The sequence below is a fragment of the Rhea pennata genome, chromosome 19 (genome assembly GCF_028389875.1).
Source record: "Rhea pennata isolate bPtePen1 chromosome 19, bPtePen1.pri, whole genome shotgun sequence".
Lineage (NCBI taxonomy): Eukaryota > Metazoa > Chordata > Aves > Rheiformes > Rheidae > Rhea > Rhea pennata.
The window spans coordinates 1,427,151-1,451,724 of record NC_084681.1 but is presented as its reverse complement, the minus strand read 5'-3'; the positions used below and the strand labels follow the sequence as shown (position 1 = coordinate 1,451,724).

At 71.7% G+C, this 24,574-nt stretch overlaps 1 protein-coding gene across 1 annotated transcript in view; it reads right to left on the bottom strand.

Moving 5' to 3' along the window:
- Nucleotides 1-5,764: 5,764 nt before the first annotated feature.
- The window catches only part of BAHCC1 (BAH domain and coiled-coil containing 1), a 28,278-nt gene continuing 9,468 nt past the window's right edge, over nt 5,765-24,574 (bottom strand). The window contains exons 4-26 of the mRNA XM_062591547.1: nt 22,612-24,342; nt 22,006-22,111; nt 21,055-21,263; nt 20,817-20,975; nt 19,691-19,914; nt 18,812-19,169; nt 17,190-17,942; nt 13,843-14,033; nt 13,601-13,737; nt 13,323-13,424; nt 12,611-12,725; nt 12,301-12,475; nt 12,004-12,168; nt 11,220-11,545; nt 10,845-10,952; nt 10,514-10,758; nt 10,360-10,435; nt 10,176-10,284; nt 9,963-10,085; nt 9,692-9,865; nt 8,066-9,204; nt 6,366-6,602; nt 5,765-6,295 (exon numbers count right to left, since the gene is read on the bottom strand). Of these exons, the coding sequence (XP_062447531.1) occupies nt 6,089-6,295; nt 6,366-6,602; nt 8,066-9,204; nt 9,692-9,865; nt 9,963-10,085; nt 10,176-10,284; nt 10,360-10,435; nt 10,514-10,758; nt 10,845-10,952; nt 11,220-11,545; nt 12,004-12,168; nt 12,301-12,475; nt 12,611-12,725; nt 13,323-13,424; nt 13,601-13,737; nt 13,843-14,033; nt 17,190-17,942; nt 18,812-19,169; nt 19,691-19,914; nt 20,817-20,975; nt 21,055-21,263; nt 22,006-22,111; nt 22,612-24,342 (7,169 nt within the window). The 3' untranslated portion in view covers nt 5,765-6,088. The remainder of the gene's footprint in view (nt 6,296-6,365; nt 6,603-8,065; nt 9,205-9,691; nt 9,866-9,962; nt 10,086-10,175; nt 10,285-10,359; nt 10,436-10,513; nt 10,759-10,844; nt 10,953-11,219; nt 11,546-12,003; nt 12,169-12,300; nt 12,476-12,610; nt 12,726-13,322; nt 13,425-13,600; nt 13,738-13,842; nt 14,034-17,189; nt 17,943-18,811; nt 19,170-19,690; nt 19,915-20,816; nt 20,976-21,054; nt 21,264-22,005; nt 22,112-22,611; nt 24,343-24,574) is intronic.

The window sequence follows — 24,574 nt, the reverse complement described above, 5'->3', positions numbered from 1 at the left end:
AGAGTGATGGAGGGGTTGTGATGGGAAGCCTTCCACCCTTGAACTTACCTCCAAGCAGTCTAATGACTTAATCTCAGGTTCTTCTTGGCTTTCTCTAAGCCATCAGTGCAGTTTCATCCTGCCAAGGGCAAAGCTGCTTTTGGCAACACAGCTGGAAGAACGAGTTTGATGCAGTAGCTTCTGTGGCTCCTTGCACCTGGCCCTGCATTGGGGTGTCCATCTCAGCTGAGCCGCTGCTGGCGGAGGAGCCCGAATCCCTCTCCTGCCCCAGGCTTGGGGTGGGAGCAGCCTTCCCCTCTCCCAGGTGCTCCGGACCCTGCCTGGCTGGAGAGCTGCCCTTGCTGCTGGTGCAGGAGGGCCGGGCAAGGCCGGTCCCCAGCGAGGGGGTGGTTGAGCTGCGGCAAAGCCTGCGCAGGGCTCCTGGGCCGGGGACGTCTGTCCGGCTGCAGCCCATCGTGCTCCGCACCAACCCGCAGCAAGGCAGCGGTGCAGGCGGGCGATCGGGAAGCTGCACTAGGGCATTTCTGCTTGGCAGCAGCTTCCTTGCTGGAGAGGAGTGGCTGTGCCATGCGCGCTCTCATTTACGAGGGGAGAAAGAGACCTGCTAATTAATTAAAGTACCCAAGGTCAAGCAGTGCAGCTGCAATTAGGCCCATGCTAAATCTGCTGCAAACAGTGCTCCTCTCGTTAACACCCTGCTCAGGGCCCTGCTGAATGTCCAGCATCGGGGTGGCCTGGGGGCAGCGTGGAAGCCGCCGCCACGGCCCCGGGGCCGCTGCAGCGGAGCCACGAGCTGCACGCAGGGCCGGACACCCGCTCTCCCCGCCCGGCCTGTCCTCGCACGGGGCGAGGATGTGGGTGCTGCGGGCATCTGGCTAGTTGTACGTGGGAGCCGGGGCAGCATTGCCGGGCACTGAGCTGAGCCTGCTGCTGCTGGCGGACTGAGGCAGCCAAAGCTGGCCCAGGCCTCTGCTCGCCAGCAAGGGCTGCTGTGTTGTGCCAGGCTGCACCGTGCTGTGTCGCCCCATGCCATGCTGTGCTGTTTTGCACCATGCCACGCTGCACAGCACCATGCTGCGCTGTGCTGGGCTCTGCTGCACTGTACCATGTTGCACAGCACCATGCCGAGTTGCACTGTGCCGAGTTGCACCGTGCTGTGTTGCACAGCACAACACCATGCTGTGTTGGCCCTGCCGTGCCCTTGGTGGGGTAAAACCGCCCGTGCGGGCCAGGCTGAGCCGCTCAGGGCAGACCCTGCGCCCTGCTGCGGCCCTGGCTCCGCTGCTCCCGGCCCCAGCGCCTGGCGCCCCACGGCCCCGCACACCTCTGGCTCCGCAGAAGGGGAGACACCGGCGGCCGCACGGGGCCTGGCAAGGAAAGGCCCCGAGCTGCCCCGGCTCTGGCCGAGGGGATGGGGAGCCCAACGCAGGGGCCGCAGCCCTGCTCCAGCCCCACGCCGGCTGCACTGCTGGCCGGGGGCCCGGAGGCCCTGTGGCGCCTGGTGGCCCCATCCCAGCAGGCACCTGCGGAGGCGTGTGAGCGAGTGGTCAGTGCCAGGGTGACATGCTGGCAGGGCGCCTGGGCTGGCTCCGCCCCATGGCGCAGGGCTGGCTCTGCCCCACAGTCCAGAGCTGGCTGTGCCCCACGGCGCAGGGCTGTCTGTGCCCCATGGCGCAGGGCTGGCTCTGCCCCATGCCGCAGGGCTGGCTCTGCCCCACGGCGCAGGGCTGGCTCTGCCCCATGCCGCAGGGCTGGCTCTGCCCCATGCCGCAGGGCTGTCTGTGCCCCACGGCGCAGGGCTGGCTCTGCCCCATGGCGCAGGGCTGGCTCTGCCCCACGGCGCAGGGCTGGCTCTGCCCCATGCCGCAGGGCTGGCTGTGCCCCACGGCGCAGGGCTGGCTCTGCCCCACGGCGCAGGGCTGGCTCTGCCCCACGGCGCAGGGCTGGCTGTGCCCCACGGCGCAGGGCTGGCTCTGCCCCACGGCACAGGGCTGGCTGTGCCCCATGGTGCAGACTCTGCTTTGGTCCCTGCTGCCTGGGGGGGTGGGTGCAGGGGGGGCAGCCCGGGGGCACCTGAGCTCCCTGCTGAGCACGGCCCCACGCCGGCCCCACGCCGGAGCCTCTGCCCAGCTGTGCCGCCAGCCGTCCCACCGCCCAGCTGTTCGTCCCTCCGGCCGCCATCCATCTGTCTCTCCAGTTGTCCGTCCCGCCATCTGTCCCTCCTCCCCCCATCGCTCTGTCCATCCCGCCAGCCATCTCTCCTTCCGCTCCATCCCTGCATCCTCTATCCCTCCATCCGCCCTTTCCTCCATCCGCCGCCCCCCGGGCCGCGCTGGCCACGCCGGGGGCGGCCGCGAGAGGGCAGCGCCGCTCCGCTGCCCTGGCACGAGTGCGCCGGGGCTCAGCCGGAGCGGGGGGGCCGGGGGGAGCCTCTCCCCCCCTCCATTGCCCCCCCCACGGGGACGCGCTCGGGGCCCCTGCCCCCTCCGCTGCCCCCGCTGCCCCACGCCCCCCCTTGACCTCTCCTGCACCCCCATTGCACCCCTTATCCCTGCCTGCACCCCCCCAACTGCACCCCTTGGCCTTTCCTGCACCCCTTATCCCTGCCTGCACCCCCCATTGCACCACCCCTTGTCCTCTCCTGCACACCCCCCCACCCCTTATCCCTGCCTGCACCCCCCCCACTGCACGCCTTCTCCTCTCCTGCACCCCCACTGCACCCCTTATCCCTCCCTGCACCCCCCCACCGCACCCCTTGTCCTCTCCTGCACACCCCCCACCCCTTATCCCTGCCTGCACCCCCCCACTGCACCCCTTGTCCTCTCCTGCACCCCCACTGTACCCCTTATCCCTGCCTGCACCCCCCCACTGCACCCCTTGTCCTCTCCTGCACCCCCACTGCACCCCTTATCCCTGCCTGCACCCCCCCCCCACTGCACCCCTTGTCCTCTCCTGCACCCCCCGCCCCCCCGCCCCTTCTCCCCCCGCCACCGCTGGAGGGAAAGGGTTAAATGCACCAGGGTGGTGAGAACAAAAGGGCTCCCCGCCAGCCAATGGGAGCAGGACGCTGCACCCCGGCACCCTCTGGTTGGCTGCAGTGAGACCAATGGCGAGCGTGCGCTCGCTGCCTGTCCGTGCCCACGTGGGGAGGGAGGCCCACGCGCGGCCGGGGAGGAGCCCGGGGCTCGGCTCGGCCCTGCGGCGCCTGCGCATCCCGCGGCCTCCCGCTGCCTCCTCCCGCTGCCTCCCCCTGCACCGTGCTACCTCCCCCTGCGCCCTGCAGCCTCCCCCTGCGCCCTGCAGCCTCCTGCTGCCTCCCCCTGCACCGTGCTACCTCCCCCTGCGCCCTGCAGCCTCCCCCTGCGCCCTGCAGCCTCCCGCTGCCTCCCCCTGCACCGTGCTGCCTCCCCCTGCGCCCTGCAGCCTCCCCCTGCCTCCTCCCGCTGCACCGTGCTACCTCCCCCCCCCGCGCCCTGCCTCCCCTCCCCGCACCCTGCTGCCTCCCCCTGCGCCCTGCTGCATCCTGCTGCCTCCTGCTGCACCCTCCCCCTGCTGCATCCTGCTGCCTCCATCCCCCTGCTGCCTCCTGCTGCATCCTCCCCCCTCCCACATCCTGCTGCCTCCATCCTCCTACTGCATTCTTCCCCCCCCGCATCCTGCCACATCCTCCCCCCCCACATCCTGCTGCCTCCATCCCCCTGCATCCTGCTGCATCCTCCCCCCTGCATCCTCCCCCTGCATCCTGCTGCATCCTCCCCCCTGCATCCTGCTGCATCCTCCCCCTGCATCCTGCTGCATCCTCCCCCCTGCATCCTGCTGCCTCCATTCCCCTGCATCCTGCTGCATTCTTCCCCTGCAGCCTGCTGCCTCCATCCCTCTGCATCCTGCGTCATCCTTCCCTTCATCCTGCTGCCTCCATCCCCCCCCCCACATCCTGCTTCATCTTTCCCCCCCCCCCGCAGCCTACTGCCTCCTCCCCCCCCCCGCATCCACCCCCTATCCTGCTGCATCCATCCCCTACATCCTCCTCCTGCCATCCCCCCATCCTTCTCCTGCATCCGTCCCCTCCAGATCCTCCTCCTGCCATCCCCATGCATCTACCCCCTGCAACCATCCCATCTGCATCCTCCTCTCTCCCATCATCCTCCTCACTCCTGCAGCCATCACCCCCCCTCCTGCATTCTCCTCCTCCCTTCGCATCCATCGCCCGCCTTCTCCCTTCTGCTGTGCATCCCTCTCCTGCAGCCATCCTTCTCTTGCATCATCTGCCCTCCTCCTCCTCCTCCCTCCTGCAGCTGCATCCCTCCTTGTCCATCCTCCAAGGATGGCCTGCACCAGGGCTGGAGCCTGCAATCGGGCCAGATCCTGCATCCCACCTTCTCCACTCCCCCCACCTCTCTCATGGTTGGGCCTTCACCCAGGGCAGATCCTGCACCTTGGCTGGATCCTCCCTCCTGCATCCATATGCCCGCTCCTGCATCCTCCCCCTCCCACTATCCATCCCTCTTCTGCCTCCTCCCTCTTCCTCTTTCATCCTCCTCCTCCATCTTCCTTCTGCTCCCTCCTGTGATCCCTCTCCTGCATCCTTCTCCCTCCTGCCATCCATCTCCCTTCTCCATACTCCTCCTCCCTGGCTGGATCCTGCTACCTGGCTGCATGCTGCACCTTGGTCAGATCCTGCACCCAGGGCCAGATCCTTCACGGCCCTCCTACGGCTCATCCTGCAGCCACCCTTCCCACCCCTCCCACCATGCAGCCCCCCCCCCCCCCCCCCCGTAGCACATTCCTCCTCCTCTGTCCTGAATCCCTCATACTGCTCACGCAATCCATATCCCTCCTGCAACCTGGCCAGATGCTGCACCCCAGCCTGGACCCTCCTTCCTCCCATTCCCCCCTTCTGCATCCCCTTCTTCCCTCCAGCAGCTTGGCCAGATCCTGCCCCACGGCCAGACCTGCTACCTGGCTGGCTCATTCAAACCCCCCCCCATCCTCCTCTTGCCTTCATCCCCCCCCCCCCCCCCCCGCATCCTCCTCTCTCCTGCAGCCTGGCTGGAGCCTGCTCCAGGGCCCAATCCTACGCCCTAGCATGACATGCAAGATCTGGCCAGGTTGCAGGGTCCAGTCCCGGGTGCAGGATCCGGCCGGGGATGCCGATGGCCAGTGCGCGCAGTGCAGCCAGGCACGGCCACACGTAACTGCCGGGCCCGGTGGGCGCAGCCAGGGAGGCGCACGGGCGGAGGCAGGCCGCGCCTGGCGGTGCCCGCGGCTGGCACAGGACCGGCCGGCCGCAGGAGGCAGCCGGCGGGAAGCAGAGGCGGGCGCCGGGAACGGTTCATATATTTATTCATAAGCCAAGTTATCAATAAAAAAGTTCCATACTAAAAGGCCTTTACATAGAGTTTGCTGTTCATAAAACCTTTGTGTTTTTAATCCTTTTTTCCTTTTTTTTTTTCCTTTTTTTTTTTTTTTGTCATGGGGTTTTTTGCTTGGGGTTTTTTTTTTTTTTTTTTTGCATTTTTTCCTTTTTTTTTCTTTTTTTAGTGTTTACACTGGAAAAGCCCCCCCCCGCCCCCCCCCTGTACACATTTACAGCGCGGGGCGGCGGGCGGCGCGGGGCCGGGCGCGGGCGGGCCAGCGCCGCGGGGGCCGCCCCCCCCCCTATGTACAGTCCCCCGCTGTCCTCGTCCCAGCCAGGCTGGGGGAACCAGTGCACTGCAACGGAGACGCCCCCCCGCCCCCCCCCCCCCGCCGCCCTCCCGCCCCGCTCTTTTATTATTATTATTATTTATCCATTTAGTTATTTATTTACGTCGTCGCGTTTCGCTTGCTTTTTGTGCCGCTGCTGGGTTCGTCGGTTCCCCATAAAACTTCCCCCGAAGAAATACAATATTTACACGCAAAATAAATAGAACAACACACCTGATTTCTGCTTTACCTGCCGGCAAACAGTCCGAGGTACTAGGGAAAGTATGGCTTGTTCGGGAGCCGCGCCGGGCGCCGGGGCCCCTTTTTTTTTTTTGCATAAGGGGCGGCCGGGGCGCGCGGTGGCCCCGGGGCCGAGGCCGGCGCGGGGCCGCGGGCGCCGCGGTCAGCAGAGCACGGGGACGCCGTCGGCGGTGACCAGGCGGCCCGTGGTGGGGTCGTAGGTGCCCGCCAGGTAGTAGAGGTCCTGCCGGTCCTGGTACTTCTTGCTGCGGGTCATCTGCTCGTAGTGCTCCCGTCCCACCACCTGGCACTTGTGGGAGATGGTCTGCACGTCGTTCTCGTCCTCGTGGCACGACTGGTACAGGGCGTTCTGCGGGCGGCGGGCGGCGTGAGCGGGGCCCCGCCGCCGGCCCGCGCCCGGCCCCCCCGCCGCCCCTCACCTTGCCGTCGCTCTGCCGCTTGCCCAGCTTGGTCTCCTCGGGGTGGTAGAACCACTTGACCTTCACCACCATGTTGCTGCCCCAGGACTCCCACATGCTCTCGATGCGGCCGATGTAGGGCAGGTTGGGCCGCCCGGCCGAGAGGAAGACGGCGCAGTCGCCGACGCGCAGCGTCTCCTTGCCCCGCACGATGGCCTTGTAGAACAGCTTCCGCGCCTTGCCCTTCACGCCGCGCCGCTGCAGGCAGGCACCGCGCGCGGCGGCCGCGTCAGCGCCGGCCCCGCGGCACCCCCGCCCCGGCCCCGCGCTCGCCCGCCGGCCCGGGAGAGCAGCGGCCGAGCCGGGCGGCAAGCGCCGGGCGGCCGCCGGCCCCGCGCACCGAGGAGCTGCGCCCCACGCAGCCGGGCGCTGGGCCCGGGCACCCCGGCCCCACAGCACCCTGCACCCAGGCGCCTCGCGCACTAAGCAGCCGTGCCCCACACGCCCGGGCACCATGCACCCAGGCGCTGTGCCCCAGACACCGAGGCACCACGCAACGAAATGCGGTGCCCCGTGCACCCAGGCACCGTGCACCCAGCTGCCGCTGCCCGTGCACCCAGGCACTGTGCACCCAGGCACCGTGCACCCAGCTGCTGCTGCCCATGCACCCAGGCACTGTGCACCCAGGCACTGTGCACCCAGCTGCCGCTGCCCATGCACCCAGGCACTGTGCACCCAGGCGCCGTGCACCCCGGCACTGTGCCCCGTGCACCCAGGCACCGTGCACCAGCTGCCGCTGCCTGTGCACCCAGGCACTGTGCACCCAGGCACCGTGCACCCAGCTGCTGCTGCCCATGCACCCAGGCACTGTGCACCCAGGCGCTGTGCACCCCGGCACTGTGCCCCGTGCACCCAGGCGCTGTGCACCCCGGCACTGTGCACCCAGCTGCTGCTGCCCATGCACACATGCACTGTGCACCCAGGCGCCGCGCACCAGCGTGCCATGCCCTGTGCGCCGAGGCATCGCACGCTGAGATCCAGCGCCCTGTGCACCCAGGTGCTGCGCCCCAGGCGACAAGGCAACGTGCACTGAAATGCTGCGCCCCATGCACCTAGGCACTGTGCACCCAGCACCAAACCCAGGTGCCGCGCGCTGAAGTGCTGTGCACTGAGATGCCCGTGCCCCGTGCACCCAGGCGCCACGTCCCGTGCACTGAGGTGCTGTGCAATAAAGAGCCATGCTCTGTGCACCCAAGTGCTGTGCCCTGTGCACCCAGGCTCCGCATCCTGTGCACCCAGGCGCTGTGCAACAAGGAGCCACGGCCTGTGCAGCGAGGCACCGTGCACCACGGTGCTGTGCCCTGCGCAGCACCCTGCTGCTGTGCCCCGTGCACCCAGGCACCCTGCACCCCGGCGCTGTGCCCCGTGCACCCAGGCACCGTGCACCAAGGTGCCGCACCCCGAGGCATGGAGATGCTGTGCCCTGCACACCGAGATGCCATGCCCTGCGCACCGGGTGCTGTGCCTCGTGCACCCTGGCGCTGTGCCCCGTGCACCCAGGCACCGTGCACCAAGGTGCCGCGCCCCGAGGCATGGAGATGCTGTGCCCCACGCACCGGGTGCTGTGCCCTGCGCACCCAGGCACTGTGCTCCGTGCTGCCTCACCCCGTGCCCGCGCAGAGCAGCGGGGGCCGGGGCCTGCGCCGGGGCGCTGGCCGTACCTGCGTGGGGTTCCCCGACCACCTCCAGAGCTGGCGCGCGGGTAGGAAGGCGGAGATCTTTGGCCGGTTTTCCACCGAGGGCAGGCGCTGCCGCCGGGAGAACTCTTTGGCTTTGGAGAAGCTGAGGGCCTCCTTGCGCTTGAGCTTGGCCTTGGGGCCGGCGGCGGCGGCCTTGGGGAGGAAGCAGCGCTGCGGGGCGCTGCTCTTGGAGCGCAGGGCGTCCGGCTGCGCCAGCAGCGCCGGCACCGGGTGCGAGAGGCAGGTCTGGAGCAGCAGCGTGGAGTCCTCGTCCTCGGAGCTGTAGGAGGAGTCCTCGTTGTCGGAGGAGCAGAGGCTGGACGTGGAGATGGAGCCGGAGCTGGAGGAGGTGGAAGAGCCCGAGGAAGAGGAGGAAACCGAGAGGCGGGTCATAAAGCGCGAGGGCACGTCGGCGCCCAGCCCGCCCGCCTCCTCGTCCTCGTCCATGTCCGAGTAGGAGCTGTGGCAGTCGCTGTCGCAGTTCAGGGTGAACTCGGCCTGGCCCGAGTACTTCCGCAGCGCCAGCCCCATGGGCAGCTGGTGCACGGGCGCCCGCCCCTTCCTATCCTTGCCCGCCAGGGCCGAGTGGGCATAGCCGTGGCTGGCCAGGGGCCGCTCCAGCTTGGCCCCAAAGTCCTTCTCACCCAGCAGCAGGGCCTTGCAGTTCTTGTTCTTGGGGGACGTCACCCCTTCGTGGTCCAGCTTGACCAGGTACTCACTGCCTGCTTTTCTCCGGCCGCCTTTGCCCACTTCTGCCTCCAGCCGCTCGGCCTTCTTGGAGCGCAGGAGTTTCTGGGCAGCCGGCAGCACCAGCCCAGCCCCGGCCCCGAAGGACGCGTAGGAGCTGGCGATGCGGCTGAAGGAGTCGGCCCCGAAGCCGTTGCCGAAGACGGGGGCGGCGACGTGGTGGTGCACGGGGAAGAGCGCCTCTTTGGCCCGCAGCTTCTTGGCGCTGCCGTTGACCTGGAAGAGGTTCTGCAGCATGGCCGTGCCCTTGCTCGCCGCCCTCCGCTTCGTCTGCGCCACCGCCGACCAGCTCAGCAGCGGCCCGCCGCGCCGCGCCAGGAACGGGTCGCTCAGCACCGGCGCCTTGCTGCCCGACAGCATCTCCGCAGCTTTGCCTGGCGGGAGACACGGGGTCAGGGCACAGCAGGGACCGGCTGCCGCGGGGCAGGACGGACCGACGGACGGATGGGGGGAGGATAGGGGGGGTATGCCCCCCGCCCGGCCAGGACAGCCTGCGCACTGCCTGCATCCCTGTGTGCGCTCCCCATGCCTGCATCCCTAGCTCTAGCCCCATCCACGCAGGTTTATTTCCACTCCCACCCCTGTATCCCTCTCTCCATCCCCATCCCTGTGCACCCTCTCCATCCCCGCATCCCTATCTCCATCCCCATGCCTGTGCACCTTCCTCATCCCGGCAGCCCTCTCTCCACCCCCACCCCTGCATCCCTCTCTCCATCCCCACCCCTGCAGCCCTCTACCCTCGCACTCCTCTCTCGAGCCCTGTCCGCGCACTTTCAGCTGCATCTCCATCCTTGCACCCTTATCTCCATCCCCATCCCCATCCCCATCCCCATCCCCATCCCCATCCCCTCCTCCACCTACCGCTCTTCTCCTTGCCGGCCACCTTCTTGCTGGAGACCTTGGGGGACGCGGGGCCGTCGCGGCGGTCGGGGCAGAGGCTGGGGAGCAGCTCGCCGGGGGGGCCCCCGTCGCCGCACGCCCGCTTGGTCCGCCGGCACGAGCTGGACACGAGCAGCGCGGGGGCCGGCTCCGTGCCTGCGGGCAGAGCGCGGCGTCACGGCGGCGGCGGCGGTGGGGGGGGCCGGTGCCCCGCGCGGCCCCAGCCCCGTCCCCCCCCCCCCGGCACACTCACACTGGATCTTGAAGTCAGGCGGCAGCAGGCGGATGTTGGACACGGCGATGTGCCCCGTGTCCCCGTCGTCGAACTCCACCATCACCGCCTCGGCGTCCTCCTCTTCCTCGTCGCTGGAGGAGCCTGCGGCGGGGGGACGGCCGGGGGGGTGGGCGGGGGGCGCCCGGCCCCGCTCCGCCGCCCCGGCCCCGCTGGCCCGCGGCGGCTCCTCACCTCGCACCACGTTGCCCGGGTAGAGGCACCGCGACTTCTGGCTCCAGTAGGCGCAGACGCGGGTGCCGGGCGGCAGGCTGCGCCGCGACTGCGGGCGCACGTCGAGGACCTGCGGGGCGGCGAGCGCGCCGGGCTCAGCGGCTGCACGGCCGCCGGCCGCCGGCCCCGCCGCCGCCGCACTCACCGCCTCCTGCAGCAGCTGCTCCTGCGAGTAGATGCGCTGCCGGTTGCCCCTCTCGCCCTCGATGACGATGCTGTAGCTGCGGGCGGGCGGACAAGGGCTCAGCGCCCGCCCGCCCGGCGCCCCCGCGCCCCCCGGCCCCCCCGGCCCCGCTCACATGTCCGGCGGCTGGATGGTGCGGACGCTGCCGGCGTAGAGCAGGCTGTCCTCCTTGGGGATGAGGATGTGCAGCCCGTCCCGCAGGTCCTCCTTCTGGATGGCGCAGGCGTGCGGCGGCGACTGCCGCCCGCGGCCACCCCCGTCCTCCTCCTCCTCCTCCGAGAAGCTGCTGTTGTCGTCGAAGTCGAAGTCGTCCTCCACGGTGAAGCTCTCCAGCAGCTTGCTCACCGCCCGCCCCTTGCACTGTGGGCACCGGGGGGGGTCAGGGTGGGCCACCCGCGGGGCAGCGCCCCGGCCCCGGGGGGCCCGCGCCGGCCCGGCCCCCTCACCTGCTTGCTGGTCACCTTGCTCTTCACCTTGGCCAGCTTCTTGCCCTTGCTGAGGATGGTCTTGGCGCTCCTGGGCGAGAGGGCCAGCGAGAGCGCCCCGTTCTTCCGCTGCGGCGCGGGGAGAGGCGGGCTCAGAGCCAGCCGGCGGAGCCCCCCGGGCGCCCGGCCCCCGCCGGCGAGCCCCCGCCGTGCTCGGCCCCCCGCGCGCCCGGCCCCGCCGGCGAGCCCCCCGGGCGCCCGGCCCCCGCCGGCGAGCCCCCCGCCGTGCTCGGCCCCCCGCGCGCCCGGCCCTGCCGGCGGAGCCCCCCGGGCGCCCGGCCCCCGCCGGCGAGCCCCCCGCCGTGCTCGGCCCCCCACGCGCCCGGCCCCGCTCACCCGCAGCGCCGACTGCAGTGCCTTGCTCTTGCGCGTGGCCTTCTTGAGCCGCTCGCTGGCCAGGCGGGCGCCGTCGTCCCGCGAGCCGAAGTGCCGCGGCTCGGAGGCGGCGAAGAGGCTGTTGCTGGGGGCCGATGCGCTGGGGCCGCTCGGGGCCGGCGGCCGCAGGTTCTCCTTGGGCTTCGCCTTCAGCTTCTTCTTGGCGCCGTCCTCGCAGGCGCCCGTCTTCCTCCGGGCCGGCACCTTCTCCAGCTTGCCGGCCCCCGGCTTCACCGGCCGCCGCTTGATCTTGACTTCGCCCTCGGGGCTGCCGAGGTGGCAGGGTCCTGCAGGAGGGACGCGGGGCTCGAGCCAAGGACCCCGGCACAGATCCCAACCCCGTCCCATGTGTGTCCATGCTGTTCCCGGCCTGCATCTCTACACCGATCCCATCCCACGCATCCCATCCCCGCACTGTCCCCATCCCATACATCCCAGCGCCATCCCCATCCTGTGCATCCCCGCGCCGTCCCCACCCTGTGCATCCCCGCACCATCCCCATCCCGTGCATCCCCACTCAGTCCCCATCCCATGTCCCCACACCGTTCCCACCCCATGCATCCCCGCACCGTCCCCCCCTGCGCATCCCTGCACCGTCCCCATCCCATGTCCCCACGCCGTCCCCACCCCGTGCATCCCCGTGCTGTCCGAATCCCGTGCATCCCCGCCCCGCGCATCCCCACGCCATCCCCATCCCACGTCCCCGCGCCGGCCCCACACGCGCCCCGCGGCGCCGGCCCGTTACCTAGCAGTCCCTGCCTTTCCTTCTTCTTCTTTGCCTTCTCGTTGGCCTCCATCTTCACCACGGAGGACGGGGAGGGCCCGAGCACGGCCACGGGCACCGCGGGCAGCAGAGCCAAGCCCGGCTCGTCGTCACCGTCCTCGCTGTCCGTGTCCGCGTCGTGCCCGTCTGCGGGAGGCGGGAGCAGAGCTGAGCGTCCCCGCGCGCCCCGAGCAAGCCGTGCCCGCGCCCGGGAGCGCAGCCGGCGCCGAGCACCCTTGGCACCGGGGCGCTGCACCCGGCAGCCCCGGCCGGCCGTACCTTTGAACCCCGCCGGCTGCCGCGGGCCGGGCTCCGGCAGCGGGTACTTGGCGGCGGCTTTGGAGCTCTTGGCGCGGGACAGCTTCTTCTGGATCCTGCTGCCGGGGTTGGGGTCTTTCCGGCGGAAGGGGCTGATGCCGGCGGGCAGCCCTTTGCTCTTGGCCTTCTGCTTCAGCTGCGACACCTTGTGAGCCACCTTGCAGCCCAGCTCGCCCCGCGAGCCGCTCCTCCTGCAGCGCGCCTTGTCCCGGGGGCGCGGGGAGGCTGGGGCCGGGCCCCGCGCCGGCGCCGGCCCCGGCGCCCCACTCACCGGGGAGCTCTGCCCGCTGCCGTACGCCTCCTCGGCCAGCTTGCTCCTCTTCCTCTTGGGCTCCGGGTCGCCGCGGAGCTCGGCGCAGAGCAGCGACAGGCTGCTCTTCACGGCCCTGGCGGGCGAGTGCGGCGTGGGCACGGCCGGCCCCCGCCCCTCCGCCTCCCCCCGTAACCTTCACGCGCTCGCTAATGTTTTGTGACATAAAACCTAGAGATTAATTTTTTTTCTCTCTGCCTTAATTGAAGGAACCATTTAGTGCAGATTTAACTATTATTACCAAATCATGGGGCCTGGTGCCGCGCGCGCACACGCGCTCCAATCGTGTTTGGACTAGCTCGGAGGATTTATGCAAATGGGCCTGTCGGGAGAGGCAATTTGTAGCAGAGCAGGACAATTATACAGGGCCCGCGAGTGTGAAAACGACTGCGCCGGGCGGCTAATGGGTAATAACAAAGCGCCAGCAGCAATGAACGCCGCTGCAGCGTGACCAACGGCTTTCTACCGCGCCGAGAAAGAGGCTTTTATGCAACGCTGCTCCCGCTTCGGAGCGGGGGGGCCGGCCCGGGGCCGCCGCGGCCGGCGAGCGAGGCCTCCCCGGCGCCGGAGGCAGCTGCCCCGCTCCCCCCCCCGCCGCCACCACCGCCCCGACAGCCGCGCCGGGGAAGCGGGCCGGCGCCGGGGCCGCCGGCGAGCCGCGCCGAGCACCCACCTGACTTTGCGGCCGTCGCCCTTGCCCAGCGCGCTGCAGTGCTTGCGCTTCCTCGGCCGCCCCGGGCCGCGCCGCGCCGGGCTCCGGGAGCTCTCGTCGCGCCTGCAGCCGCGGGGACACCGGCGGCACCGTGAGAGGGGCCCGGGCGGCCGCCGGCCCCCGCGCCGACCGGGCTGAGAACGGCCGCCAACTCGTCGCACCGGTGGCAGCCTCCCCCCCTTGCCCCGCCGGGGCTTTGCTCCCCGCGCGCCTGCTCCGGGGCCGGCGCCCGGACGTACTCGGGGTCGTGCCGCCTCTGCAGCTTCACCAGCTCCCGCTGCTTCTCCTTGTAGCGGCGCTGCAGCTCGGCGAGCCGCATGCGCACCTCCAGCTCCCGCGTGTCGAGCTGCTCGATGGCCGCCTTCAGCGGGCAAACCTGCGGCGGGGCGAGGCGGCTCAGAGCCGGGGCGCGCGCCCCCCGCCCGCCCCGAGACCGGCCCCGGCCCCGCGGCCCCCCCCCCCCGGCCCAGCAGACACTCACGGCCTTGGTTTTGGGCGTCCAGGTGTACTTGCGGCGGGGGGCGCGGACGCGGGGCGGCGGGGAGGCGGGCAGGGGGCTCAGCGCCGGCGGGCTGCCCTCCCGGCCGGCCGCCTCCACCAGCGACCAGGCGGCCGCCACCGTGGCCAGGTTCTGCAGGTTGAAGGCCAGCAGGTCCTCGTCCTCGTCCTCGCCTGCCGGAGACGGGGGTCAGCGGGGCCGCCGCGCGCCCGGCAAGCCACGGGGCGCGGGGGGGACCCGCATCGCCTCCCGCCCCGCGGCCCCCGGCCCCACGCACGGAGAGCAGCAGCGACCGCAGGATGCAGGGCCGTGCACGGGCTGCACGGTGCAAGGAGCTGCAAGGCACCCTTGGGCGTCATGGGGCAGGGCAGCATGCGCAGGGTGCTGTGCGCACAGTGCGCAGGGCACCATTGGGTGCTGTGGGGCAGGGCAGCATGCACAGGGTGCTGTGCGCGCAGTGCAGCAGGGCACCATTGGGCGCCGTGGGGCAGGGCAGCATACACAGGGTGCTGTGCGCACAGTGCTGCAGGGCACCCTTGGGCGCCGTGGGGCAGGGCAGCATGCACAGGGTGCTGTGCGCACAGTGCTGCAGGGCACCCTTGGGTGCTGTGGGGCAGGGCAGCATGCACAGGGTGCTGTGCGCACAATGTGCAGGGCACCCTTGGGTGCTGTGGGGCAGGGCAGCATACACAGGGTGCTGTGCGCACAGTGCGCAGGGCACCATTGGGCGCCGTGGGGCAGGGCAGCATGCACAGGGTGCTGTGCACGCAGTGCAGCAGGGCACCCTTGGGCGCCGTGGGGCAGGGCAGCATACACAGGGTGCTGTGCGCACAATGTGCAGGGCACCGTTGGGTGCTGTGGGGCAGGGCAGCATGCACAGGGTGCTGTGCGCACAGTGCAGCAAGGCACCCTTGGGCGCCGTGGGGCAGGGCAGCATGCACAGGGTGCTGTGCGCACAATGTGCAGGGCACCGTTGGGTGCTGTGGGGCAGGGCAGCATGCACAGGGTGCTGTGCGCACAGTGCTGCAGGGCACCCTTGGGCGCTGTGGGGCAGGGCAGCATGCACAGGGTGCTGTGCGCGCAGTGCAGCAGGGCACCCTTGGGCGCCGTGGGGCAGGGCAGCATGCACAGGGTGCTGTGCGCACAGTGCGCAGGGCACCATTGGGTGCTGTGGGGCAGGGCAGCATGCACAGGGTGCTGTGCACGCAGTGCAGCAGGGCACCCTTGGGCGCCGTGGGGCAGGGCAGCATACACAGGGTGCTGTGCGCACAGTGCAGCAGGGCACCATTGGGTGCTGTGGGGCAGGGCAGCATGCACAGGGTGCTGTGCACGCAGTGCAGCAGGGCACCATTGGGCGCCGTGGGGCAGGGCAGCATACACAGGGTGCTGTGCACGCAGTGCAGCAGGGCACCCTTGGGCGCCGTGGGGCAGGGCAGCATACACAGGGTGCTGTGCGCACAGTGCTGCTGGGCACCACTGGGTGCTGTGGGGCAGGGGACCGTGCGTGGGGTGCTGCACGCGGGGGTGCCGTGCCCACAGCGCGCGGCGCCCGGGGCAGCCGTGGGGCTGGGCAGGGGCGAGGCGGCTGGAGCAGGCGAGCGCGGCGGGGCCGGGCCGGGAAGCTGCGCCGCGGCGTCACGGCGCGCCGCGGGGCCGCCCGCCCCCCACGCAGCCCCGCGCGCCTGGGCCGGCGCCAAGCGCCAAGCGCCCCCCCCCCCGCTGGGATTCCCCGGGGGAGCGGAGCCGGGAGGGAATCCTGGCGCCTGCCGGGAGCCAGCGCTGGAGCAGAGCCCCGGAGCCGCCCCGGGCTGCCAACGGGCCAGGCTCAGGCACCGCCGCTGCGCGCCAGCCCTGGGCCAGCGCTGCCGCCGGCCTGCGCGCGGCCCCTCCACTGCGCACTGCATGCACGGCCCTGCTGCTGCACGAGCACTGCACGGCCCCTCCACTGCGCGCTGCACTGCACAGCCCTGCTGCTGCACAAGCACTGCACGGCCCCTCCACTGCGCACTGCACTGCACGGCCCTGCTGCTGCACGAGCACTGCATGGCCCCTCCACTGCGCACTGCACTGCACAGCCCTGCTGCTGCACTGCACAGCCCTGCTGCTGCACGAGCACTGCACGGCTCCTCCACTGCGCGCTGCACTGCACAGCCCTGCTGCTGCACTGCACAGCCCTGCTGCTGCACGAGCACTGCACGGCCCCTCCACTGCGCACTGCACCTCACAGCCCTGCTGCTGCACGAGCACTGCACGGTCCCTCCACTGAGCGCTGCACTGCACAGCCCTGCTGCTGCACGAGCACTGCACGGCCCCTCCACTGCGCACTGCACTGCACAGTCCTGCTGCTGCACGAGCACTGCACGGCCCCTCCACTGTGCGCTGCACTGCACGGCCCTGCTGCTGCACGAGCACTGTACGGCCCCTCCACTGCGCGCTGCACTGCACAGCCCTGCTGCTGCACGAGCACTGCACGGCCCCTCCACTGCGCGCTGCACTGCACGGCCCTGCTGCTGCACGAGCACTGCACGGCCCCTCCACTGCGCGCTGCACTGCACGGCCCTGCTGCTGCACGAGCACTGCACGGACCCTCCACTGCGCGCTGCACTGCACAGTCCTGCTGCTGCATGAGCACTGCACGGCCCCTCCACTGCGTGCTGCACTGCACGGCCCTGCTGCTGCACGAGCACTGCATGGCCCCTCCACCGCGTGCTGCACTGCACAGCCCTGTTGCTGCACGAGCACTGCACGGCTCCTCCACTGCGCACTGCACTGCACGGCCCTGCTGCTGCACGAGCACTGCACGGCCCCTCCACTGCGCGCTGCACTGCACGGCCCTGCTGCTGCACGAGCACTGCACAGCCCCTCCACTGCGCACTGCACTGCACAGCCCTTCCACTGTGTGCTGCACTCCACAGCCCCACTGCTGCATGTGCACTGCACAGCCCCTCCACTGCACACACTGCACTGCACAGCTCTGCTGCTGTGTGCTTGCACAGCTTCTCCACTGCACATACGGCTCTGAGCAGCACAGACCAGTCTTACGCGGCAACTGTGCAGCTCCTGCATGGTGTGCACTGCACTGCACGGTGCAGCCTGTGTGAGCACCGCACAGCTCAGCACACTGCTGCACACGCCGCACAGCCCTGCCGTTGTGAGCACTGCACTGTGTACAGCCCTGCCACCGCAAACGCTGTGCGCCTCCTCCACTGCACGTGCACTGCACAGCCCCTCCACTGCACGCGCCTCGTGCAGTGCCTGCAGCACACGCGCCGCGCGCCGCCCCAGCCCCCATCGCACGCCCCGCAGCCGCGCCGGCGTCCGCCGCTCACCTCCCAGGGCCAGGTCGCAGCGGCGCTGCCGGAGCTCCAGGTCGGCGAGCTCGCTGAGCAGGGCGATGCCGGGGAGCCCCGCGGCGCGCGGGGCGGGCGAGGGGGGCGCCGGGGGCGGCGCGCCGGGCGAGCCCAGCGCCGGCAGCTCCCCCAGGTCGATGCCGGCGGCGATGAGCGCCTCCAGCCCGCCCGGGCAGCCCTGCCGCCCGCCGGGCGCCCGCCCGAGGCCGGGGCCATCGCCCTCCTCCTCATCACAGCTGGCCTCCGCCCCCGAGCCTTCGCTGTCCCCCTCCTCCTCTTCCTCGGCCCCGGAGCAGCCCGGCAGGGAGGGCCCGGCCGCGGGCAGCGGGCCCTGCGGCTCCTCCGGGCGCCGCTCCGGCGCTCCCTGAGCCGCGTCCAGGCGGACCGCGAAGGGCCCCGGCGGCCGCTCCTCCGTGGGGCCGGGGGTCCCCACCGGCGGCGGCGGCCCCAGCTCCGCCGAGCGCTGCGCCGGGGCGAGGAGGAGGTGGTGGCGGTGCAGGAGCGGGCCGGGGCCCTCCGGCACGGCCCCGCCGGCCGGCGGCTCCCGCACGGCCCCGCCGTCGCAGCGAGGCTCCTCCGCGGGGCTGAAGGTCCGCGACTGCTCGGGCTCGGCCGCCGGCGAGACCGCTTGCATAGTGTCGGGGTCGGCGGGCTCGGCGGAGTGCGCGTCGGGCGCCAGCGGCGACGAGAAGCCCATGCCGGCCGCGGGGTAGCTGTAGCCCGGCGGCAGGTCTGCGGGGAAGCGGGGGGCTCAGCTGGGCCCCGCAGTGCCCCGTTCCCCTGCTGCACCCCAATCCTGCGCGGCACCCGTTCCCTGCTGCATGCTGGTGCCCTGCTCCCACGCTGCACCCCCATGCCCCGGTCCCACACTGCACCCCCGTGTCCCCGTCCTGCACTGCATCCCCATGCACCATTCCTGCACTGCACCCCAGTGCCCCGGTCCTGCACTGCACCCCCATGCACCATTCCTGCACTGCACCCCAATGTCCCCATCCTGCACTTCACCCCCGTTCCCCATTCCTGCACTGCACCCCTGTGCCCCGGTCCTGCACTGCACCCCAGCGCCCCGGTCCTGCACTGCACCCCAATGTCCCCGTCCTGCACTGCACCTCCGTGCCCCATTCCTGCACTGCACCCCCGTGTCCCCGTCCTGCACTGCACCCCCATGCACCATTCCTGCACTGCACCCCAGTGCCCCGGTCCTGCACTGCACCCCCGTGCCCTATTCCTGCACTGCACCCCAATGTCCCCGTCCTGCACTGCACCCCCGTTCCCTATTCCTGCACTGCACCCCTGTGCCCCGGTCCTGCACTGCACCCCAATGTCCCCGTCCTGCACTGCACCCCCGTGCCCCATTCCTGCACTGCACCCCCGTGTCCCCATCCTGCACTGCACCCCAGCGCCCCAGTCCCGCGCTGCACACTGCATGCTGCACCCTTGCACCCCAATCTCATGCCACACCTCAGCCCCCCGCTCCCACCCTGCACCCCAGCACCCTGTCCCCATGCTACACTCCAGCGCCCCGCTCCTGCGCTCAACCCTGGCGCCCCATAGCCGCGCTGCAACCCCCCCCCCCGCCCCCCTCTTCCCTCGGGTCCTACCGGGCTCCAGGGACTTGGGGTAGTCGCGGGGCGGCTGGCCCTCCCCGCGCTTGTCCTCGGCGTCGCCGCCCTTGCTCTGCGCCGGGACGGGGCTGTCAGCCGGCGAGCGGGGGGCCACGGCGGAGCTGGCGGCGGGGCAGACGGGTAAAGTGCAGGGGGCCGCGGGGAGGGTCACGGGGCACTTGGCCGGGTGCCGCAGCGCCGGCGAGTGGCAGCAAGGGGACAGCTTGGGGGGCCCGGGGGCCGCCGAGGACGCGCCCCTGCCCGGGGGGTTTAAGGCAACTGCTTTGTGGGAGGGTCTGAGGGGCTTCTCGGCACCGGCGTCCTCCAGCTCCGGGGGCTGCTCCTCCGGCTTCCGCTGCGGGGGGACGCGCAGGTCAGCCCCACGGCCCAGCCCCACGGCCCAGCCCCGCAGCCCCACGGCCCGGCCCCGACGCCCGGCCCCACTGCCCGTGCCTCCCACTGCAGCCCCACTGCCCGGTCCAACCGCATGGCCCCACAGCCAGCCCCACCGGCCAGCCTCACCGGCTGGCCCTGCCCCTCCCATCGCAGCCCCATGGCCCGGCCCCACGGCCCGGCCCCACGGCCCAGCCCTGCCCCTCCCATCGCAGCCCCACCACCAACCCTGCATCCCAGCCCCACAGCCCGGCCCCGTGCCTCCAATCACAGCCCCGCTGCCCAGCCCCACGGCCTGGCCCTGCACCTCCCATCGCAGCCCCACCACCAACCCCCCACCCTGGCCCCATGGCCCAGCCCCATACCTCCCGTCACAGCTTGCTGTCAGCCCAATGCCCCGGCCCAGCCCCACATCCCACCCTGCCCCTTACGTCGCCCCCTCCCCAGCCCCACACCCAGCCCAGCCCCCCGGTACGGCGGCACCTGGGCGTGCGCCTGGCGCTGCATCTCCAGGGCCTGGGCGGCGCGTTGCTGCTGCTGCTGCTGCTGCTGCTGCTGCTGCTGCTGCTGCAGGGCGTAGAGCTCCTGCTGCCGGAGGAACTGGGAGCGGGAGTACACGGGCAGCTGCCCCGCGTGCTGCAGGTGGGCGCCGGGGCCCCGGCCCGGGTACATGGGCGGCCACAGCGACGCCTGGTCCATGACGTCGGCTGCCGACGGCGGGGGGTCAACCGGGGCCGTGGGGCCGCCCCGCAGCGCCCCCCTGCCAGCACCGCCTGCGGGGACCCCGTCTTCCGCCCCTGCACCGTGCAGCACCCACGGGGACCCCCGTCTGCCGCCCCTGCACCGTGCAGCACCCATGGGGACCCCGTCTGCCACACCTGCACCGTGCAGCACCCACAGGGACCCCCGCCTGCCACCCGTGCACCGTGCAACACCGACAGGGACCCCGTCTGCCGCCCCTGTACCGTGCAGCACCCACGGGGACCCCCTTCTGCCACCCCTGCACCGTGCAGCACCTATGGGGACCCCCGTCTGCCGCCCCTGCACCGTGCAGCACCTATGGGGACCCCCGTCTGCTGCCCCTGCACCGTGCAGCACCCACGGAGACCCCGTCTGCCACCCCTGCACCGTGCAGCACCCACGGGGGCCCCCATCTGCCACCCCTGCACCATGCAACACCCACGGGGGCCCCGCCTGCCGCCCCTGCACCATGCAGCACCCACGAGGACCCCCGTCTGCTGCCCCTGCACCATGCAGCAACCACGGAGACCCCCTTCTGTTGCCCCTGCACCGTGCAGCACCCACGGGGACCCCGTCTGCCACCCCTGCACCGTGCAGCACCCACGAGGACCCCCGTCTGCCGCCCCTGCACCGTGCAGCAACCATGGGGACCCCCTTCTGCTGGCCCTGCACCTCAGCCCCATGCAGCACCCGCAGGGACCCCCATCTCCCACACCTGCACCCCCAATGCCATGCACCACTCAAGGGGACCCCCATCTCCCACCCCTGCACCCCAGCCCCATGCAGCACCAATGAGGATCCCCATCCACCACCCGCACCCCCGGCAGCCCCCGCAGAGACCCTCTCCCAGCGCCGTCCCCAGCCTTACCCAGCGCGTGGGGGGTGCCGTGGGCCGTGGGCTCCGTGGGCAGGATGACGAGCTGGGCAGGGGGGTCCTGGGAGAGGGGGAACACGGACTGCATGGTGCTGGGCATGGAGGCGGCGAAGCCGGGCGGCAGGTTCTGGTGCAGCGCGGGGTGGCCGATGCCTGCGGGGCCGAGGGGGGCCATGAGCACCGGGGGGGGGGGTCGGTGCCCCCCGGCAGCCCGGCGCCCCGCGGCACTGACCGTACGAGTGTCCCCCCATCCAGATGGAGGGGCTGCGGGTGCGGGGCAGCCAGTGCGCGTGGGCCGGGTGCGCGTGGGCCGCCGGGTCCCCGCCGAGCTGGCCGGGCTGCAGCGAGGAGCCCCCGGCGATCATCAGGTGCGGCGCCAGCTCCCCGGGGCAGCCGCTGGACGGGTGGATGCGGGCGAACTCCACCAGCTCCTTGTTCTCCCTGCGAGAGCCGGACGGAGAATGGGGCAGGGGGGCCCGAGCGGGCCGCGGCCGCCGGCGCTCCCGGGGGAGCGACCGTGCCGGAGGGATGCGGGATGGGGAACGCGAGGTCCGGGAATCCGGGAGATGTGGGATGCCGGATAGGGGGGAGAGGATGTGGGAAGGGGGATGCAGGACGGGGGACAGGGAATGCGAGACGGGAAAGGTGGGATAGGGAAGGCAGGTGAGAGATGCAGGGAGGGGGATGCAGGAGGGGGTGCAGGAAGGGGTGCAGGGGGGAATGCGGGGGGGGGGATGGGGGGATGCAGGGAGGGGGACGCAGGAGGGGATGTGGGGGGGGATGCAGGAAGGGGGACGCAGGGAGGGAGATGCAGGAGGGGGATGCAGGGAGGGGGACGCGGGGGGGGATGTGGGGGGGATGCGGGGGAGGATGCGGGGGGGGGATGCAGGGAGGGGGACGCAGGACGGCGATCGCGGGAGGCAGAGAAGGGGACGCAGGCTGTGAGACGTCGGGTGGCGGCTGTGGGACCTGGGACGCCAGGTGGGAAACGGGATGCGGGATGGGGGACGCCGGGCGGGAGACACGGGACAGGGGACCCGAGACGCAGGGCGGGCGATGCAGGAGCTGCGGCCGCGCTCTGCCTGCAGACCCCCCAGCGCCGAGCCCCACGCCGGGCGCCGGGGTGGGGTGTGGGGGGGGCAACCGCACCCAGCCCCGCTCCGCCCGCCGCCACCCTCCTTACTGGAGCAGGAGCTCCCGGCCGGGCAGCCCCAGGCGCTCCTCGCAGAGCCGGCTCCGCTCCTCCTCCGCCTCCAGGTCGATGACGTGCATGGGCCGCGCGGTGCCCGCTGCGCCGGGGGGCGAGGGGGGGGGGGGGTGAGCGCAGCCCGCGGTGCCCCCAGACCCCCTTTCCCAGGGATCCCCCAGACCATCCTTCCCGTGCATCCCCCAGACCCCCCTTTCCCAGGCATCCCCCTCACCCCCCTTTTCCACGCACCCCCAGATCCCCCTTCCCCAGGCACCCCCCAGGTCCCCCTTCCCCAGGCACCCCCCAGGCCCCCCTTTCCCACGCACCCCCCAGGCCCCCCTTTCCCACGCATCCCCCAGGCCCCCCTTTCCCACGCACCCCCCCAGGCCCCCCTTTCCCACGCACCCCCCAGGTCCCCCTTTCCCACGCATCCCCCAGGCCCCCCTTTCCCACGCACCCCCCAGGCCCCCCTTTCCCACGCATCCCCCAGGCCCCCCTTTCCCACGCATCCCCCAGGTCCCCCTTTCCCACGCACCCCCCAGGCCCCCCTTTCCCACGCACCCCCCAGGCCCCCCTTTCCCAGGCATCCCCCTTCCCTACCTTTGATGCCCGCCCGGCTCTGCCGGCTGGAGCCGCCGCCGTAGGAGGGCTCGGGCCGGCTCAGCGTGTCCTTCTGCCGCGCCACGGCCACGGCGATGCCCACGGGCGGCTGCCGCACCTCGCCCTCGCCGTGGCCCAGCTCGTGCTCGCGGCTGCGGGCGCAGTCGGGCCGCTCCAGCTCTGGCTGCCCCTTGCCCGGGGGGAACTTGCCGTCCTGGTGGGCGCAGCTGCCCTTGAGGCCGCCCAGCCCCACGAACGGGGCCTTCTGGCCCACGATAAGTGCTTGGTTGCTGTATTTGAGAAGGTTCTTCATGGCCGAGACCTCGTCCGGGGGGGTCGGCATGTCCTGGCTCAGCACCGAGCCCTGAGTCATCAATGCAGCCTGCTGCAAACTCGTGCTGAAGGGGTCCAGGTAGGAGCCCTTCCTCTCCTCCGGCATGCCCATGGGGGGGCCCTGGCCCTGCACGCCCCAGGGCGGCAGCGGGGGCCCGCTGTAGCCCAGGGCGTTGAGCTCCAGGGGCTTGCGCTTGGCCTCGGCGCCGCCGGACTCCATCTCGGCGTGCTGCTGGTGCCGGATGCGTGCCACCTTCTGCGGCGGCTGCCCGGGGGGCTCCTTGGGGCCCTTCTCTAAAGTGCAGCAGGAGGGGCCCAGCTTGGCGCCCAGCGGCTCGGCGTGGGCGGCCCGCGAGCAGTCCGCCGCCGCCGGCGGCACCGGCACCGGCTCGAAGTAGCCGCCCTTCTCCAAGCCGCCCTTGGGCGCGTGGCCCAGGCCGGCGAAGGGGGTCTCGGCCCCGCCGCTGCCACCCAGGTACTCCAGGCCCTTGAGGCGGGCGGCGGGGCCGGGGGGGCCCCACTCCAGGCGCCGCTCCGCCTTGCCCTCCGCTTTGAGCGGCGGGTGGAAGGGGGGCCCGTAGGCGCCGGGGGGCTCGGCGCCGGGGGGCTCGGCGTGCCGCTCCTTGCCCTCGGGCCGCTCCAGCCCGCAGCTCTCCGCCGCCACCTGGAAAGACCTGCTCTTGTCCGCCAGGTGCCCCACGGAAGGCACCATGGTGGCCCCGCTGAGCTTCAGCTCCCGGCCGCCCTTGTCCGCCAGCGGGCACAGCACCTCGGCGCCGGCGTGCAGCGGCAGGCACGGGAAGGAGCCGGCCGCGGTGCTCAGCGGCGGCGGGCCGGCCGGCAGGCTGGAGGGCACCGTGTAGGACGCGGCGTGGTGCAGCATCTGCCGCCGCTCCAGGCACTCGCCGTAGGGCTGCGGCGACTCGTGGGCGCCCAGCTCCCGCTCGGCCCGGCCGGGCTCCTTGGCGCAGCGGGCGGCGGCGTGCCGCGGCAGGGCGCTGCCGGCGCAGCTGGGCAGCACCGCCTTGCCGGCCTCGCCGGCGAGCGCCTTGGCGTTGAGCAGGCAGGAGGCCAGGTGCTTGGGGCGGCCGTCGCAGGCGCCGCGGGGCGGCAGGCTCTCCTTGCAGAGCCCCTCGGGCGTCACCGGCAGCACCGCCTTGTGCCGCTCCTTGCCGTCGTCCTCGGGCGGCCGCTCCTTGGGCTCCCCCTTGCCCACCTTGTCCTTGCCCGCCAGGAAGCGCTCGTAGTCCTTGGGGGTCTTGGGCAGGGGGCCGGCCTCGCGCTCCCGGCTGCAGGAGCCGATGGGGTGGCCGGGGGCGGCGCGGGCGATGCTGGGGAAGTTGTGGTTGGCGGAGAGCAGGGTGGGCTGGGCGGGCAGGTTGCGCAGGTAGAAGTTATCTGCGGGGAAGAGGGGTGGGTGAGTCCTCCCGCAGCCCCCCGCCGACCCCGCTCCTCCCGGCGTGGCTGCAGCCCGCGGCACAGTGCTGCCCGGGCTGGCCCCGCGGGCTCCCTGCAAGCCCGCCCCGGTCCCTGGGAGCAGAGAGGTCCCCGGTGCAGCCAGGTCCCCGGTGCAGCCAGGTTCCTGGGTGCAATGAGGTCCCTGGCACAGCCAGGTCCTGAGCACAGCCAG